General features: G+C 39.2%; 1 protein-coding gene across 4 annotated transcripts in view; it reads left to right on the forward strand.

The window, feature by feature from the left end:
- Positions 1-18,280, forward strand: part of HELZ (helicase with zinc finger) — a 139,405-nt gene that overhangs the window by 98,075 nt on the left and 23,050 nt on the right. For all 4 annotated transcript variants that reach the window (XM_005282930.4, XM_005282931.4, XM_024104614.3 and 1 more), the window contains 4 exons: positions 6,996-7,200; positions 11,190-11,241; positions 12,242-12,441; positions 16,870-17,077. In XM_005282930.4, the coding sequence (XP_005282987.1) occupies positions 6,996-7,200; positions 11,190-11,241; positions 12,242-12,441; positions 16,870-17,077 (665 nt within the window). The remainder of the gene's footprint in view (positions 1-6,995; positions 7,201-11,189; positions 11,242-12,241; positions 12,442-16,869; positions 17,078-18,280) is intronic.

The raw sequence follows: 18,280 nt of genomic DNA on the forward strand, positions 1-18,280 counted from the left end.
AAATGAACTTCCTGAAGACATGAATGAGGAAAGGTGAAAAATGATAGGAGATTTAAACAATCATGTTAAGGATATCAAGGACTTCATCTTCAAAGGGTTCTCTTTCTATGGAAGGGGTGAAATGTTAAGATCAGAGATAGAGCCTTAAGTTTGTTTCTGAAACAGAAGAAATGCTGCACTGACTGTGCAATAAAAATGTGTGTGTGTGTGTGTGTGTGTGTGTGTGTGTGTGTGTAAGTAAGTCATTTGTCCCTTTACATTGACTTCACTTTCTTGAGCAGTGTCTCTCTATTACAATGCTTCTGATGTTCATGGAGATGATCAGAGAAGCCCAGACACCTTTTATTTAGAAAATGGAAACCAAACCTTTATCTACTACATTTATTAAAATATAATTTGAATTTAAATACTTATTTAAAGGGACAGCATCAAAATAACCTTTTCTTTATTGCTGCTAACAGGTTGTTAAAATCAAAAGGATTTTTGTGTGTTTTATTTTTACCATTTTTACCATGTTGCTTGCTTGCATTTTTGAACATGCCTGCTTATGTAACTCACTGGTCAGCATTTGTTACGCATACCCCTCCGTACTTGAGCCACAGATTATGTGAGTTTGTTATACCTCCCAACTACAGGGCTTGATTTTCTAGCTCAAGCTGCAGAGACAATTCATGCTTTCAGCTCTGGAGGTCCCTGGTTCTATCCCTTGGTGTATTGGAAAAGATGCTGGTCATCACACTTAAGGAAATTGGTCTGTTTCAGATACTCCTCTGCCCCACCATGGGCTGTTGGGACACACTGGATTTGCCCAGTAAGGGGGCAAGGCTCTCAGATCCATTAGTACCACAGACCATTATGTGGCCTGCTGGTTGACTCAAGAGTCATCCTTTCTAAGTGATGCACACAGTTCCATCCATACTTTCTCCAGCTTCTGTTGGTTCAGGGTACTGAGAATGACCTTGAGCCCCAAATTCTGACCCCTTTGAGCCCTGATAGCAAAGTATTATGGCTCAAATTTTCGTAAGTAATTAGTGTTTTTCGGTCTCTGATTATTTTTAGGTACCCAACTTGAGATACCTTACCACAGGTACACTCTGTCTTAACACAATTTTAGAAATCGGAGCCTTTAAAGGGTCTGAAACTTAAGACAATTTAGGCCTGGGTCTCCATTAAATTGCAGTTTTGACAGCTAATGGTCCAGTCTGCCTTTCCAAGACCAACAGCTGTTACGTATGTTCTGTGCAAAACTTACACAACAAAAAGTTCTTTAAGTAAGAAGTAAGCAATGTGTGGGAGCTTTATCAAGAAGATGTATCATGAGCATTGCTTTTAATATGCCATTGTCTTGTTTCACTGAATAACTGAATATTTACTTTTTGAAACTCCTGCTGTAGGGCTTGGGCACTCTGCTATTGAGAGAGAGAGAGAGTTCTTTTTTAGCACAAGAGAAGTTCAGAAGTCTTGAAGTGACATTTTGTGCAGAAAAACAGACCTCAAAAAAGTTTAGAGAGTTCTTGAATTTTATAAATATTCTAATGCCTGTCAAAGTGAGTCAGGAATTTGTAGCTATAGTTGTAGAGAGCTATGTGAAGTATGCCCCGGGTAATCATTGCATTTCTGTATGTTACAGGCAGACTAGACAGGGCTGTTTGGCAGACACTCCCTTTAAACTCAGGAGCAACTGCAAAGCAGAGATGGCAGTGTTTTATTTTCTGTTCTTACACCCCAGTACAAGTGTTCCATGTGTAGAGAGACTGCTTGGGGCATTTTAAAGAAAAGTGCATGGGCCTCAGTGGAGTCCTAGTGCTTTGCGGTAGGTTTGATGACTGCATTGATTAATCACAGAGCGCTCTGTCATTATAGCGTCCCAGTGAAATATTTCCATATTGTTGTTTAATTCTCACTTAAAAACTTGCAAAATGCGTTTGCCTTACAGTCAAATGACTTGATGCTCATGCAGAAAATGGGCCATCTATATAGTGAAATTTAAGAGTACTTCTCATTTACATGAAATCACTGCGAAAGATTGGCATTAGAATGGCTATTTTAAATTCTTATGTGTGTGCGGCTCGGTCTACAGTACATACTTACTTCGATATAACTATGTCACTCAGGGTGTGAAAAATCCACACCCCTGAGCAATGTAGGTTATACTGACATTAAACCCCTGTGTAGGCAGTGCTAGCGCCTCTTTGTGGAGGTAGAATTATTAAGCTGATGGGAGAGCTCTCTCCCATTGGCTTAGAGCGTCTTCACCAGACATGCTACAGTGGTGCAGCTGCGCCATTGTAAATTTGTAGCGTAGACCCACCCTTAGTAACTATTTCTGCAGTCTTTCAAGAGAGACATTTGCCCTCCCTCAGATTCGCCTATGAACGACACTGGTCAACCAGTGGCGTCTCTCCTTAGGATCTCCGTTCTCATAGGCTGGGTGAACTTGCCACCTGGAACTAAACTGATTGCCTGTCCTGTTTCCTTAAAAGACCAAGTGCAGAAGGAGACAAGGGGTAGCAAATGGAGTATGTTTCCTATGTTGTTACAGTTGCCAGCACTTCTGGTTCGATACTTCAAAACAGTCCCTAAATTTGTTGAAGTACGACATGAGAAATAATGTTCATTGTGTATGACTTGCCTAATTTATTTTTATAGAAGGTCCCTTTCTATAAGTCTATAATCTATAACTAAACTATTGTTGTATGTAAAGTAAATAAGGTTTTTAAAATGTTTAAGAAGCTTCATTTAAAATTAAAATAAAATGCAGAGCCCCCGCCGACTGGTGGCCAGGATCCAGGCAGTGTGAGTGCCGCCGAAAATCAGCTCGAGTGCTGCCTTTGACGCACGTGCCATAGGTTGCCTACCCCTGCTCTAGACCGTGAGCAGAGTTATTTTTAAAAGCAGCATTAATCTTTTCGTTCATTCTGTCATCAATACTAGGGTAATTATAAAATTTAAAGCAAAAGGTGTTTGACACTGTGTGGGGAAAAACTATCCATCTGCAAATACACGGTGTCACCCCATTAATCAACGAGCTTGATTACTCATTTTCTAATAAAATTGCTCAAGAAATATTCTGAAATATCTAGGATGCCTGAGTATTGTAAAGCCTTGACTCCTAGCTCTGATAAAATAGCTTCAGGTTGTCGGAGAATAACACAGTTCTCACTCTTTGTTTGGGTACAGCAAAGTCAGATACTTTATTCTCTCTCTCTATCAATTGCATAGAGGGAGATAGTGCACTAGGACACAGGGTCTTCCCCTTCTAGGCAGGTCTCTCAACAGGTAAACAATTACAGCAAGTATTTATACCTTTTTTTACAGATAATGAAAAGCAACAGCTGCATTTTTTTTATACATCGGTCATTCTGATATCTTGTTTTTCTCACTTATGTAGACTCTTAGTCTACATTCCATATTGTCTGCACATTATCTACACAAGGTCGCAACAACTTCTCACACAGTTCTTTCTCACTCGCCTCACACAATCCTCGCTTCTACAAATCTCGCATTATTAGGGTTACAGTTAGCCTGACTCTTGCTAACAAACTGTCATGCATTGCAATCCCCTTCCTGTCAATTCTTTCTCTGCTTCCACAATGTCATATATGGGCACGGAGAAATATATCAGTGGCAAAGACTCAGCCAGCATCTGGAATGTTGATTCCACTGGAGCTAAATGGAGCATTGCTATTTCCCCCCTGCATCTTCACCTATGTGGGGTGAAATCCTGACCTCATTGAAGTCAACCCGAGTTTTGCCATGAACTTCAATATGGGTAGATTTTCACCCTTGGACTGCTCTTCTCTTCTTGAAAATTCCAGAGATAATGGGATTTATCTATGCTGCTTCCATTCCTGTGCCAGATACTCTGCCTTCCACAGTGCTTGCAGAGCAATGGTTCATCACTTCCACGTTGTCCTATAGCATTTATCGCTTTTAGAACTAATTTTTTTATTATAATTATTTATTTAAATTACCATAGCATGTGGGAGTCCTTGTCATGGACCAGGACCCCATTATGCTTGGTGCTGTACAAATATAGAACAAAAAAGGCAGTATTCCCCTATAGAAACTGTGATGGGTTGGATCACAGAAACCCTCTTGGGAGCTGCCACCTGATGTGCCAAGATTACTTCTATCCCTGCTTTCCCTGCCAGCTCAGGACTCCAGCACCCTGTCTTGCTGAGACAGACGCACTGGTCTGCTCCAACAAAGGGTCTGAATTACTTGCCCCAAAGCTGCAGGTTTACCTGAACGCAGCTAACAGAAATGTTCCTGTTTTTAACGCTCAGATGCCCAACTCCCAATGGGGTCTAAACCCAAATAAACCCGTTTTACCCTGTATAAAGCTTTTACAGGGTAAACTCATAAATTGTTCGCCCTCTATAACACTGATAGAGAGATATGCACAGTTGCTTGCTCCCCCAGGTATTAATACATATTCTGAGTTAATTAATAAGTAAAAAGTGATTTTATTAAATACAGACAGTAGGATTTAAGTGGTTCCAAGTAGTAACAGACAGAACAAAGTAAGTCACCAAGCAAAATAAAATAAAACACGGAAATCTATGTCTAATCAAACTGAATACAGATAATCTCACCTTTAGAGATGCTTCAGTAAGTTTTTTCCTCAGACTGGACACCTTCCAGGCCTGGGCACAATTCTTTCCCCTGGTACAGCTCTTGTTTCAGCTCAGGTGGTAGCTAGGGGATTTTTCATGATGGCTCTCCTCCTTCCCCTTTGTTCTGTTCCACCCCTTTATATGTGTTTTGCATAAGACGGGAATCCTTTGTCCCTCTCTGGGTTCCCACCCCCTCCTTCTCAATGGAAAGACACCAGGTTAAAGATGGATTCCAGTTCAGGTGACATGATCACATGTCACTGCAAGACTTCATTGCCCACTTGCCAGCACACATGTATACAGGAAGACTTACAGGTAAAACACACCCATCTGCAGACAATTGTCCTGGTTAATGGGAGTCATCAAGATCCAAACCACTATTAAGGCCCCACACTTTGCATAATTACAATAGGCCCTCAGAGTTATATTTCATATTTCTAATTTCAGATACAAGAGGGGTACATTTATATAAATAGGATGATCGCACTCAGTAGATTATAAGTTTTGTAATGATACCTTACAAGAGACCTTTTGCATGAAGCATATTCCAGTTACATTATATTCACTCATTAGCATATTTTTATAAAATTATATAGACTGCAATGTCACAGAAACCTCATCATTTATTGATCAGAATTGGCAGATTCTGCTCCTTGAACGTGATCACCCACTAAACTCCTCTCTGTATGCCCGGTGGCCATAGGTGGATCAAGGAACTTTGATCACTGAACCCTTTTTGCAGGTCAATGTGCAGTAGACCTGCAGAATATCAGTTTTACAGGTTTTGGGGGACCACAACACTTGTGCACTCTAAACAAAACTCTACACTTGTGTTTTGGCCTCTTTCTCCTACGGAAGAGCCAGCCAGATTTTTGCCCAGGAGGGCAGTCTTTTATTTTTAAAAATAATTCTTTGCTCATTCGCATGGCCTCATATTTCCCATCTTCTGTAAAACACTTACAAATCTACATATGACTATAGTTCTTATTACCTTATGTTCAGGAAAAAAACGGAAGAAGCAGGCACCCCAATCTGAATATGAATAATGGTAATATATTATACAGGCCTTCAATTTTTTTCAACACCTTCCAGTACAGAAATCAATCTGAGATTGTCAGCAGACATGTACTAGTGTAAAATATTGTCAGCCTGTTGTCTTTAATCTCTCACCAAAAAAATGAAAATTAAAGAGATGGATTATTATTAAATGTGCGTCGTAGGGTTTTCATCTTTTCAAAGAATAAGGTAGTTTTCCCCCTAGATCTTATATTTTTCATCACCCTTCATTGCTTGAAGGAGAGAATTTAATAATTTTTCCTTGATTAAAGGAGATAAGATCCTGGTTGTTGTTGTGTTGTGTTGTGTTTTTTTAAACAATGATAGATTTAAATATTTTCAGAGGAAAATGACTGTCCCATGTTCTGCTTGCTTTTCAGAAAAAGTATTTGTTGATAGAATTCCTAAAATCAAATGTTTTACCAATAGATATTGCCACATATGTTTAAAAAAAAAGTAGACTTCTAAAAGTTAGATCTTCTAACTCACCATCCTGTGCTTTAACAGCAAGACCATCCTTCAATATTTTGTCCCACTATTGCTACCAGACAAATACTGTGTGATTTGTATTTAGTATTATTACTTCAAGAAAACCAAGAAAAACTCAGGGTCATATTATTCCCCCTCCTCAGTTAATGGAGTAGGGCATGCTGCCTCTTCTCCAACCCTCCCCTCTCCCCCCCGCTGGGGTTGGACTCTTTGGAATGGGAGGGCTTGGGGCTGTGAATACAGCTGCACTTTGCAGTTTGAAACTGCTGCCTCAACTAAGCAGGATATTAGTGGATAAACTAATTCTGATCCTGTCAGTGACAACTTCCTTCTTCCAAGGGAAGCAGTTGATGGGACATTGGACTGGGACTCAGAAGACCTGAGATCAATTTCTGGCTCTGTCACTGCTTTGCATGGGGATAATGATACTAATCTTCTTTGCAAAGCATTTGGCTTTTTGAGCTTTAATAGTGTTTAATGTGTGTAAAGTGTAGAGCTTTAATGGTGTTCTGTGCTTTTACTGTATGTTTGGTCTTTTAGAAAATTTCCAGGTTAGTGCAGTCTCTGCTTTTATGTTGATATAGGTATAGGAATCAGAAATTATATGACATAGGTTAGGGCTGGAGTTTGATCTGCCTGAACAGACCCTTATGCCTACTTTGTGGTTGGGGCTATGCATGGGCCCCGCCCCTGGATTTTGTTGCAGAATTGGAGGCATGATGTGTAAGATGGGCATGTAGGAAAAATACGAACTGTACTTAGCTGTGTAAAACCTCTGTTAACTATAACCTGAGTTGGTAAATCTTATTCTTTATAAACTGTTTTCCTTAGGAAATTTTGGGAGAGGTTTATTGCCTTGTGTCACGAGAATGAGAGCCTCCACGGTATCACGTTTGAACAGATCAAGGCTCAGTTGGAGGCTTTGGAGTTAAAGAAAACCTATGTGTTGAATCCACTGGCACCTGAGTTTATCCCTCGGGCTTTGCGACAGCAGCATTCAGCAAATACCAACAAACAGCAACAATCACCACCCAAGGTAAAGCATAACTGGTAATGAAGTTTGTCAGGAGGTGGGAGTGAAGGTAGAAATATCTGTCGAGAAATGACATAAAAGGTTTATTGGGCTAGTTGTTGTTTTAAAATAGCTTCCACGCATATACAGACTTGCAGTCGGAGATGTCAATGCAGTTGCTGAAGGTGCCGTTAACAATTTCAAAAGAAGGCACTAGACCTAATTACAAGGTGATATTTATTTAGCAATAGCTTGGACTGGACAAGATTGGATCTCTTACTGAAAGATATGCTCTAGCTCAACCACCATTCATTCATTCATTTATTGTTTGTATTACCGTAGCATGTAGGAGCCCCAGTCCTGGACTCCATTGTGCTAGGTGTTGTACAAACACAGAACAAAAAGACAGTCCCTACCCCGAATTGCTTACAGTCTAAGACAAGAGACAACAGGTGGATATAGACAGGCCAGTGAGGGGAAAACGAAGAACCAGTGTGACAATAACCACACATTTTAGACTTGGTGCAAAAATTCAGTGGCCGGTGTTTTGCAGGCAGTCACATTAGATGATCATAATGGTCCCTTCTTGCCTTAAATCTATTGAAATACAGTATTTATTTAGCATTAACTGATTATTGCTGTTCATCAAAAGGCCAAATTTGATTACTATCAAGGATGTAACTAGAAGATGTTCTTGGTTGATATAAGGGTGAAGTTTACCATTGCACAAAACTAACTTTCTCTCCCCTTCCCAAGAGAGAAGATAGTACATGAATGGTTAAAGCATATGTTCCCCTCTTAATTGTGCTCATGAAGAATAATATGAAGTTCTATATTTAGTTGTCACAAAATGTCAGTAAATAAGATACTGTTTTAATTGATCCATGTTTGCAGTTGTAATTAAAATGTGCTTTGTTAGGCCTGTTAAAAATTTCATTTTATGTGAAGAAAAAACAGAATTTTTTGCAACTTTATATTTTTTTATTACAAGTTAACAGTTAAAGTGAATTTTCAAATTAATGCTGGTTTTCACTGCTGATTTTTAATTTTATTTGTCAGTGCAATAAAAAAAGCTTTCACTTTGGTAATCCTTTCAAAATGTGTCTTTATAATTGGGACTGTTCATTTACTTTATCAAGATCCATTGGTCTCTGAAACAAAGTACAGCTTTTTAAAGCTCCTAATAATGCATCAAAGCATTAGGTTTATAAAAAACTTCAGGTCCGTTCATTTTAAATTGCTCTTACTGCTGTTTCATTTTTTACTGGTGTTTCAGTCTTGAGTGCAATTTACAGTTGAAAGATTTGCTATGTTTGATTTTAATTGGTAAAATTTGAAAATGTTTTTGACATGTATTGTATTAGTAAGTAAGAATCACTGTTTCTGTAAGGCAGATAAATTGTTATATTAAAAAAAAAAAGAGTTTTTGTGGGCAGATAGTTTCATTTTTTTCACTCTCAATGACTTGTAAACTAAGCACATTTGATATATAAGTCAAAAGATACATTTTCAAACTCCCTGCACTTTCATTTCAACCTAAGATCTGAAAATCTTTCTTCCACCTACATCATCACAGTAATAAGAGCTCTTCCATCTGAACATAGTTGACAAGTTGTCATCTGAGATGACAGGAGTAAAGTAAGCAGATAATACTTGAACACACGTAGGAAGTAACTACAATAAGTAATAAACCTCCCTTTTTTTCCCTTCAAGTTTTAAAAGCCCGTGATTAGTTCTGTTCTTGTTAGTCTGACACTGTCCTTTAATCCATTTTATGCATAGGTCAACGTTTGTCAAATCCACCTGTCTCTGTACTTAGACAACTGATTAATTAGCTCAGACTTCTGGAAAACTGCCTAGACTTATCTACTGGGCAAGTAAAGTTTTGCAGCCATCAATAGGTTTTAAAAAATATTTTAAATTTGAGAGAGTATTTCCTGATTCAGAAAAGCATCCTATTCAGAACTTATGAACATGCTTAACTTTGAGCATGTGCCTGTCCTGTTGACTTCAGGTGCTTAGGTACTTTCTTCAGTTGATGCCTAAGTGTTCTTTAAAGTGTAGGAGTGATAGCTCTGACTGTAGCCTCCCTTTCTAATATAAAACACACACGGCAGAGGTGAACTCATCCCAAAGATCTGCTGTTCTGGGGCTTCTGTAGATCTGCTCTATCATTCCTTCTGGGCAGCAGATACCAGGGGAGTAAAGACCAAGCAACCGATAATGAATTGCAAAAGGTGGGGTGACTGATTAACAGAAAATGACTAAAAGGATCTCAGATTATCATTCAGGGTGCATGGTGCCATGCTTTATCTCCTCCACCGCTGGCAGCATCACTTAGCAGCAATTGGCTGGCCCATCACTTCTACTGCATCTCCCCTCACTGCAGCATATAAAATCTCAAGAGCGATAATATACAGTGTTTCTGACTTGACACATTCAGCTAATCTAATGGGGAAGTATTTTTACAATACTTATAAAATGTGATATATACTGTTGAGCGGTAGAAGAAAGGGATTATGTTAGCACTACTGTCTGCCGTCTCTTTGGCTACGTCTACACTATGAAGTAGGGGTGTGATTCCCCTGCTTGTGTATAAAAACTTGCGCTATCTTGATGCAGACTAGCAGGAATGTAAATAGCAGCGTAGCTGTGGTAGGATGGATAGCAGCAGCAGAGGCTGAATACAAACCTGCAGGGCAGTAGGTACTCAGTACTGCTAAGCCATGCCTCCAGTGCCGCTATACTGCTATTTATACTCACATCCCTACCTTGTAGTCTGGAGGTGGCCTTTGATGAACAATGCTTAAATTGATTGCGTTGGATTTTCCAGTCAGTTTCTAAAATGGTTGCCTGAGTACATTATTTACATTTAGCAGCCTTTTACATGCTTTTACAGGTCTTTTGCTTATTCTTTACTTTATTTTCCGTCTTCCTATGTAAGTAACTGCCTTCTTGTTTTTAAAAGTCCTCTTGTCGTACAAATTATACAAATAAGGATTAGCTCCTTAGCCCTTATTATACATGTCTTGAATACATAATCAAAAGTCCCCTTCAGCAAAATGTAAATGTAATGTATACAAACAGAGTCAAACTAGCTGAAAATCAAGTATCAAACCTTAAAATCTATGTAAATAATTTTTGTCCGAAGGTAGTTGTTGCTGTTCAGAGCTTAGGTCCCAGGGCCTTTGGAGTGCTCTAAACCTCTAGACATTTTTGGAAACCCGTTTGTGAGTGTCAGGTGTGCACACGTTGATGAAGGGGAGCTGTTAATAGTTAAGTTGGTAACAGCTGTTTGCTTTCTCCCTGCACATCTGTGATGATGGAAAAGTTTGTTCTTTTATCCATTCTTTATAGATTATCAAGGTACTCAGTCAAAGCTGGCAAATCAAAATAATAATAATATTTATCCTGACAAGTGTCTCTGTTCTAAAATTTTAATTTGAAGCGAAAGAAGATATCAGATCCTCAGAGAACCTGTCCCCCAACACTGTGTATATCACAAGATCTTAAAGACCGTGCAAAGGCAGAGGCACTTACACAAGCTAGAGTGAAACTGGTCATTTCAAATCCATGTATCAGATTGCTTGTAGTTCCCGTTTCAAGCAGTAATAATAAAGCAAATCTATATCTTTTCCTTTAGAGAAAGGGAGAAATGGGAGCATTTCAGATATTGCAATATTAGAGACAGTGCAATTTTGAGTACTCCCGTTTAGTAGTCAGGTATGGCAGTGGGAATTGGAAGGATGGGCAGAGTGCACTGTGAAACAGAGGTGCTTACTAATGGTACTTTGTACTGGCCTTGGTGGAACAGTACTGAACCAGTGGAATTGCGCAAGTAAAAAGACTCAAGAAAAGAGTCGCAGACTTGCTGTTTTTTCCAACCTCTTCTCTGTAATTATATTTAATTTACTTGACTATTACTGTGTTGAAATAAAGAACTGTCTTTGTGTTTGGTCTGCATTAAACATGTAAAAAAAAAAGTAAGTGATTATGATTTTTTTTCATTCAAGGGCAAGGGCCATCATCATAATCAGAATGACCATTTTCAAACGGATGGAATTGGTAAGTGTCTACTGTTTCTCTGGAGAAACTGGGAATGATTCTCCCATGCTTCTACTAGTTTGACTTCAGTGAAGTTAATGTTGATTTATACAGGTGTATGTGTTAAGGGAGGATCAGGCCCATTATGTCTCTGAAAGTCATTTATTCCTTATGTGAATTCAGCAGATATCTCAGCATACTTTCAGTAGACATTAGGTAATTCCTGGGTTCTCGTTATATGCTCTTTGCATGCTGACTTTAGAACTTAGATACAACCTTGTTGCAACATAGTTGTTGCTATCATCGTTCTGACCTGTGGAAGAGGATTTGTGCCTGAAACCCATGCTATACACCACCTTGGAATGGATACAATAACCTGGGTGTGTGAGCTGATCTACACTAGCAGAATGGCTGTGTAGAATCATGGGAATCATGGTATAAAATGATAGTCCTCTAACTGTTTTATAACATAGTTTGGACTTACTTGGATATATGGATCTACACAGAGTTATAACTTACTGAATCATGATATTCTAGCTAGGTAGTCTACAGTGACTTCAGACCTATATGTATTTGTTTTTAATTTAAAAAGCATTTCTAGTCCCTATTAAAAGAGTGAAGAAGTAAACCAGGGTTGTATTGTTGTAGTGTGTGCAATTTGTACAGTTCATTTGGCCACCTTAACGGTCATGTCAAATTTTAAGTAAAAATGTATAGCTGGTGCTCACTGGGGAGCTTCTCCTTTAAATAACTCCCCCTGCTTCTTCCTCTCCCCCGCCCTCTTCCTCTGCTTTCTCCTAGTCCCAGAAGTTCACTAAAACTTAGCTTGTTTATTGGATCTGGGGAAACTTATAGAAAGAATATTGATTTTAGATTAATGCTCTCTCTGTCTGTATCAGATTCTTCTGTATAAAGGTGAATTTGTAAAGAAGGGTCCTTTTTTGGAAGGGAAAAAAATAAGTCACTGAAGTACTTCATGTTCTTTTCCTCTCTTTGTGTTTCTTTTTTGTTTATTTTTCAGTTCAGCCCAATCCTTCTGTCCTAATTGGAAATCCTATCAGAGCGTATACTCCTCCTCCTCCTCCTCCTCCTCTTGGACCTCATCCCAACCTGGGAAAATCTCCAAGCCCTGTTCAAAGGATAGATCCTCACACTGGGACAAGTATTCTTTACGTACCTGCTGTCTATGGAGGAAATATGGTCATGTCTGTGCCTTTACCTGTAAGCATTTATTTTCCTATTTTCTTCTTTTATTATATAGATAAAATGAACACAAGACTAGGTAGTGAAAAGTGTGCCAGCCTCTTTCATGCTTACTTGGGTTTTCCCAGCTAGGAATATGGTGATGATCACCAAGCTGCAAGGGCTTAATGATGTTGCTCCTACGAAGAATATCACACAGCCTAAAAGGGTTTTCATGTTTAAGCCATATGAGGTTTACCCATATTGAAATCGAATGAAGATGGTCATGATTAATTACTGCTGATTAATTAATTCTTCTTCTGAGAATGCAGGAACAGTTGAGATATAATGGTCAATTATTAAAAGCTTTCTGAATAATATTGTTTCACAAGCGTTAGTTGAATTTGCGGAGGAATAGAAGTGACAGTGTGGTTTCTATGTAGAAGTGTGAAGAGAGAACTGTTGTAAAGTTTCAAAAGTCCTCATCTTTTATAAAGCATAGTAATAGTAGTCAGTAATAGCCCTGGGGTTTTCAGAACAGATCATATTATCATGGTAGCCTTTGATCTCAGATTTGCAAAGTATGAGGTTAGTTAATTGAACCATTGACCTACCCAGTCTTCTCCTTAGATAAAAAGAAAAGTACTGTATATACAACCTCCACCCAAACTCCCCACATTCACTAATTAAGATAATAATTTACAGGTTTGTTTTATTACTGTTTCAGTGACTTGGATTTTAAAACAAGTTACAATATTATCCATCTTTTGTATGTATTTAGCCAGTCAGAATCCAGACCTGGAAGGCCATGGATCATACTTTTATTACCATAAAAATACAAGGAAAAATATAACATGTAAACAACACAATTTGAATAATACTGTACCCAAATTAGAATGGGTTTGCTTGCTTGTCTTTTAGCATGCTAAGAAAATGTGGCTTGCTGAGTACTTGGGGCTTCAAAATTGCTTCTCTTCATTTTGTGTAAGGGCCTGTCTGCACTTGAAACACTACAGCAGCGCAGGTGTAGCGCTGCAGTGCATTGCTTAGTGCTTCAGTGTTGACGTAGGTAATCCACCTCCCCGAGAAGCAGTAGCTATATCCATGGAAGAATTCTTCCATCGACCTAGCATTGTCTACACGGGGACTTAGGTAGGCTTAAATAAACTGTTCACACCCCTGAGCGACGTAGTTAAAGACAACCTATTTTCTAGTGTAGACCAGGCCTAAGGGGCATTTTCTGATTTGCCTTTCCCTTTGTAATTCAGGAGACACTGCAGTCAATGGAATTACACCACAGTAAAAGTGGTATAAGATTAGGTTCAGACCCTAAATATTTACCACAGACATTCTCATTGCTCTATGCAAAGTCATTTTTGAACTATATGATAGCAATATTTGCTTTAAAGCTTGTGACTTGAATAGATAGGACTATAATCCCATGTCTCTGAATGTTGAACAGCTGAGTACTTGAACGGGACCTCTGACTGTGGCTAATTTGACTGAAAATCCAAGAGTTTATGCTTCTAGTCTTTCATATTCTCTGCATGTAAGTCTGATTTTCAAATCCACGTCTGTGAAGCTTCACAGGTGCACATCAGAGTCCCCTGAAGGAATAAGCATAATGGGAGAGGTATCTTTCTCTCTGGAGCATCACGAGAAGTGCATCTAATTCCCTCAGAGTTGTTGCTTTATGACTAGCACACCTTTTGAAGTTGTTGTACTGCTGAACCAAAACACACTAGGCAATAGAAGATGATTCTAGCTCACCTCAGCTTTGGGCACTTAAAATATTACCAGCATATGAAAATTGAGTTACAAGCAGTTAACTGTCCAGCTGATCAATTAGAACTATTAATTTTCCTTTGAGGATTACTGTGCTGCTGAAATTACATGTCTGGTTCTGTTGTTGATAACATTGGCATTGCTATATGAATAGATTCCCCCTACTTTTTTTTTAATGGGAGTCCGTATTCCCTCCGCTCCTCTCTCCATTAGATGTAGCAACTAATTCCGAGTGACTTTACCCACACTGTTACCAAATAATGATCATCCTTGAGATGTCAAAGAAGAAGCTATAACTTGAGCATACAATGAGAATACCTGATGGTTGCAGTTTGTTAGGTTGCAGGAATTACTTGCAGAATTATACATTGATATAGCACCAAAGAGTGTTCTAGACACTTCACTGTACAAATAAAAAGCATGTTCCCTCACCTGGAGACCTTGCAATCTAAGATTAAGAGCAGAAAAAAGTAGGTAGGGAATTGGGGAAGAGAGAACAGTAGTTACAGAAATAATGTTGTGCAGTAACATAGTTGTGCACATCTCCTGAAAGTTTCTTTAGGGATAGGATGTATGCATGCACATGTGTACATATAATTTCTTATACATTTGTAAATATTCACACACGGTTAACTTTTTTAATAGTTGTGTGGGTTCTTTATGAAAATCCAATTCATGGCTACTATTTTGAGGCTTGCTATAAACCTGTGCTTTCAAATATGGGTGCCCAGACCATCTGGCAACTATAGATTACACAATCTTCTCCATTTTTAAGTAGTAAGACCACTGATTTCCATTCATTAGGTCAAATAAGTTTTCTTTTTACTAGGTTACCAGAAGTCTGCATATGATGGTTAAATTTAAATGGAATGAGAAGGCCAGCAGCTGTAGCTTTGTAATGCTTACTCACTTTTTATTAATATCAAAACAAAATAATTTAAATATTTTTTTCTGTTTTACATTTTAAGGCCTAATATATTCCTATGTACCTCCAATCAAAAGAAAAAATATGAAAATATCAGTATGTTTGAGCATATTCCACCCCCGCCCCAGGGATGGATTTTTAAATAATTAGGTCTGAAGGTCCACATACTAATAAGACGTCTGCTTTCAAAAAGGAAGTATATTGGAGATTATTTGAAATTGCACAGACACAATTGGAGGAAGCACATAGCCCACAGCTGAAGTTCGGGAGTACAGGTTTCAAAGGCAAATATTTGCAAAAATCTAATGAATTACTTGGAAGATACTATGTTTAAAGCAAATAATGAAGGGATTAATTTATTAAAAATATAATAAAATGACTGCGGCCATGTAAGACAAAAAGGCCTTTTTGTATCGTTTAGGGCAGCTTTCATATCCAGAGTAAAAAATGAGGGAGGTTGTCTGCTGCCCTCAGTTAAGGATGGTTTGTCACACTGAGCATTGATGATATTCATTTCATTTTCTTTTTATTCATGGGATCGCCTTTTTTAATAAACTTCCCCACAGGGGAAGATTGAACTAATTTGATCCAGGGATGTCTTCCTTTTCAGATTTTAGGGAACGAAATGCACAGTATTTTAAAGACCCTCGATTTCACGCTTTCAAGAAGTGAATTTTATTTCAAACAGATGGGCGACTCATGGGAGGAACACACAGGGGGGCATGTGACCTCCCCACATGACCCCCCACGTGACTTGTCCCCGTCCTGCTCCCCAACCCGGGCCCCCGTGCTTTTCCTGGGAGGAGGGACGGGCTCTGTCCTCCCGCTGCACCAGATACCAATTTCAGATGAAAAGAGGACGGCCCCATGCCAGCAGTTCCTCTGGCATGGCTTTACCAGTGTCACCCCCAGCCCTGTCCTCCAGCTGTACAGACCCTAGGAGAAGCAGCTGTGTGGAAGGGCTGGGAGCGGACTGGGGGCAGTACATCCATGTTGGAGGAGCTGACAGCATGGGGCCACCCAGCGGCCCCACTTTCTGCTCCTTTCACTGCTGCGGTTCCCTTCTGAATGTGCCCCCCCCCAGGCATCTGGGGAGTGGCGTGTGACCCTTTTTGTCCCTTCTTGACCCCTCCCCCCGCCTTTTAAAATATGTCCCATAACATAGATTTTTAGGTCCTTCAGCGTGTAACGTGTGGCTGGACTGCTTGCTGAGCCCACCAGAGCCCCACTGACTTTACTGGGGCATTTCGTGGACAGAGTGACCTGCCTGGTCATGGTATCTAGTTCATAGGCTACTCTGTCCATCTTTCACTAATATATTATCTAACCTGGTCTTGAATATCTGCAGTAACGGTGCATTGACCCACCTCTTTTATTTAATCAGTTTCATCTGCTTTTATTGCAGTTAGGAGAAGGGAAGGTCCCTGCCTTCTTGTTTCAGTGGCTTTCAAGTCTTATCTCCTGTCAGATGCACTTCCATGATTGCCCTCATCCCCAATGTAGCCCTCATTGTTGGTTTATCTCACTCTTCTTCAAAAGTCTTCTTCTCTGTGACCGTTGCTACTATGCCTGACCTTTTTGCTCTTTGCCTGAACTTGTTGCTTTTTTTTCCTATCACTCACAAATGCTTTATCGCCTCATCATCACCACTACTATGGAGAAGTGCTTCCTGATGATGCCATAGTAATTGTAATTGACACTGTGCCTTTCCTTAAATGTACATTCATTTATTGCATCTATTTTTTTTAATTACATAGGTACCGTGGACAGGGTATCAGGGTAGGTTTGCAGTTGATCCTCGAATCATTACGCACCAAGCAGCTATGGCATATAATATGAACCTGTTACAGGCGCATGGGCGCGGGTCTCCTATACCTTATGGCCTGGGACATCATTCACCAGTTAGTATAGGGCAGCAGCCACTTCAACATCAAGAAAAGGAGCAACATGAACAAAATCGAAATGGTGAGTTGTATGTTTCTTCAAATCCCTCGGCGGGTGACTTCTTGTTTGGTGACCATATCTGCAGTTCAGACAGAATATTGTGAGAAACCTGTCATTTTTAAAGTGAATTTGAATGTTCCTGACAGATGCTGAATTTGACAGCAATGGAAACTTGTTCCTCTGTTTACACCCAGGAATGGCGATCACAGGGCAGAGTTCTCCATGCCATCCCCAACTTGTGAACACCAATCCCGTTCTTCAGGGGGCTGATGGTAGTTCATTTCCCATGGCCCATACCGAACCTGTTCTCTTTCCTGAGACACCCCACGAAGTTGGTGTGTTTTGGGATGTGGATGTGAGGAAATAGACACAAAGTTAGACTATTTTGTAAAACATTAGCAAATATATTAAGCAGAAATAGTTATTTGTGATGTTGCCTAGCCAGGAAAATAGCTGGTGTTTGGAAATACTATCTTTATTGTAGGCTTTATTATGCCTATGAATTATGTGTCTTTAAAGGGGGGCTGTGCAAGGCTGTAGACCAGACTGTAGACTGGTGGTAGTGGAGGATTCATTTCCTTGAATATGATTTTAGCATTGGACATAACCCTACGGGAGTATCCTGAAGACCCAGGGACCCCGGTTATTGAAATGTCATTTATGATTTTTTTTGTAATATAGATGGAAAACCATTTATGTTCCAATAGGTAGGAAAATACATTGTCAATCATTGCCAAATGATTTAGGGCTTAGAATAAAATAGTCTCCATTCTGGGAATTGAAGAGTGAATCTGGAATAAAGTCAAATGTCATTGTGGTCCTATTTGAGATTTGGCTACCACTTAAATTTCTCCTTAAACTGTGATTATGATCAGAAAAATGACTACGTAAAAATGCCACCTTCATACTCAAAAGATCTTCTCCTGATGGATATTCTGAATCATATTTGCTTGCTATAGTGACAAGCAATAGTTTACTTCATTTATCCCTCTACAGCAGGGGTCAGCAACCTTTCAGAAGTGGGGTGCCGAGTCTTCATTTATTCACTCTAATTTAAGATTTTGCGTGTTAGTAATACATTTTAACGTTTTTAGAAGGTCTCTTTCTATAAGTCTATAATCTATAACTAAACTATTGTTGTGTGTAAAGTAAATAGGGATTTAAAAATATTTAAGAAGTTTCATTTAAAATTACATTAAAATGCAGAGACCCCCGGACTGGTGG

Source organism: Chrysemys picta, chromosome 12 (genome assembly GCF_011386835.1).
Source record: "Chrysemys picta bellii isolate R12L10 chromosome 12, ASM1138683v2, whole genome shotgun sequence".
NCBI classification, from domain to species: Eukaryota; Metazoa; Chordata; order Testudines; family Emydidae; genus Chrysemys; species Chrysemys picta.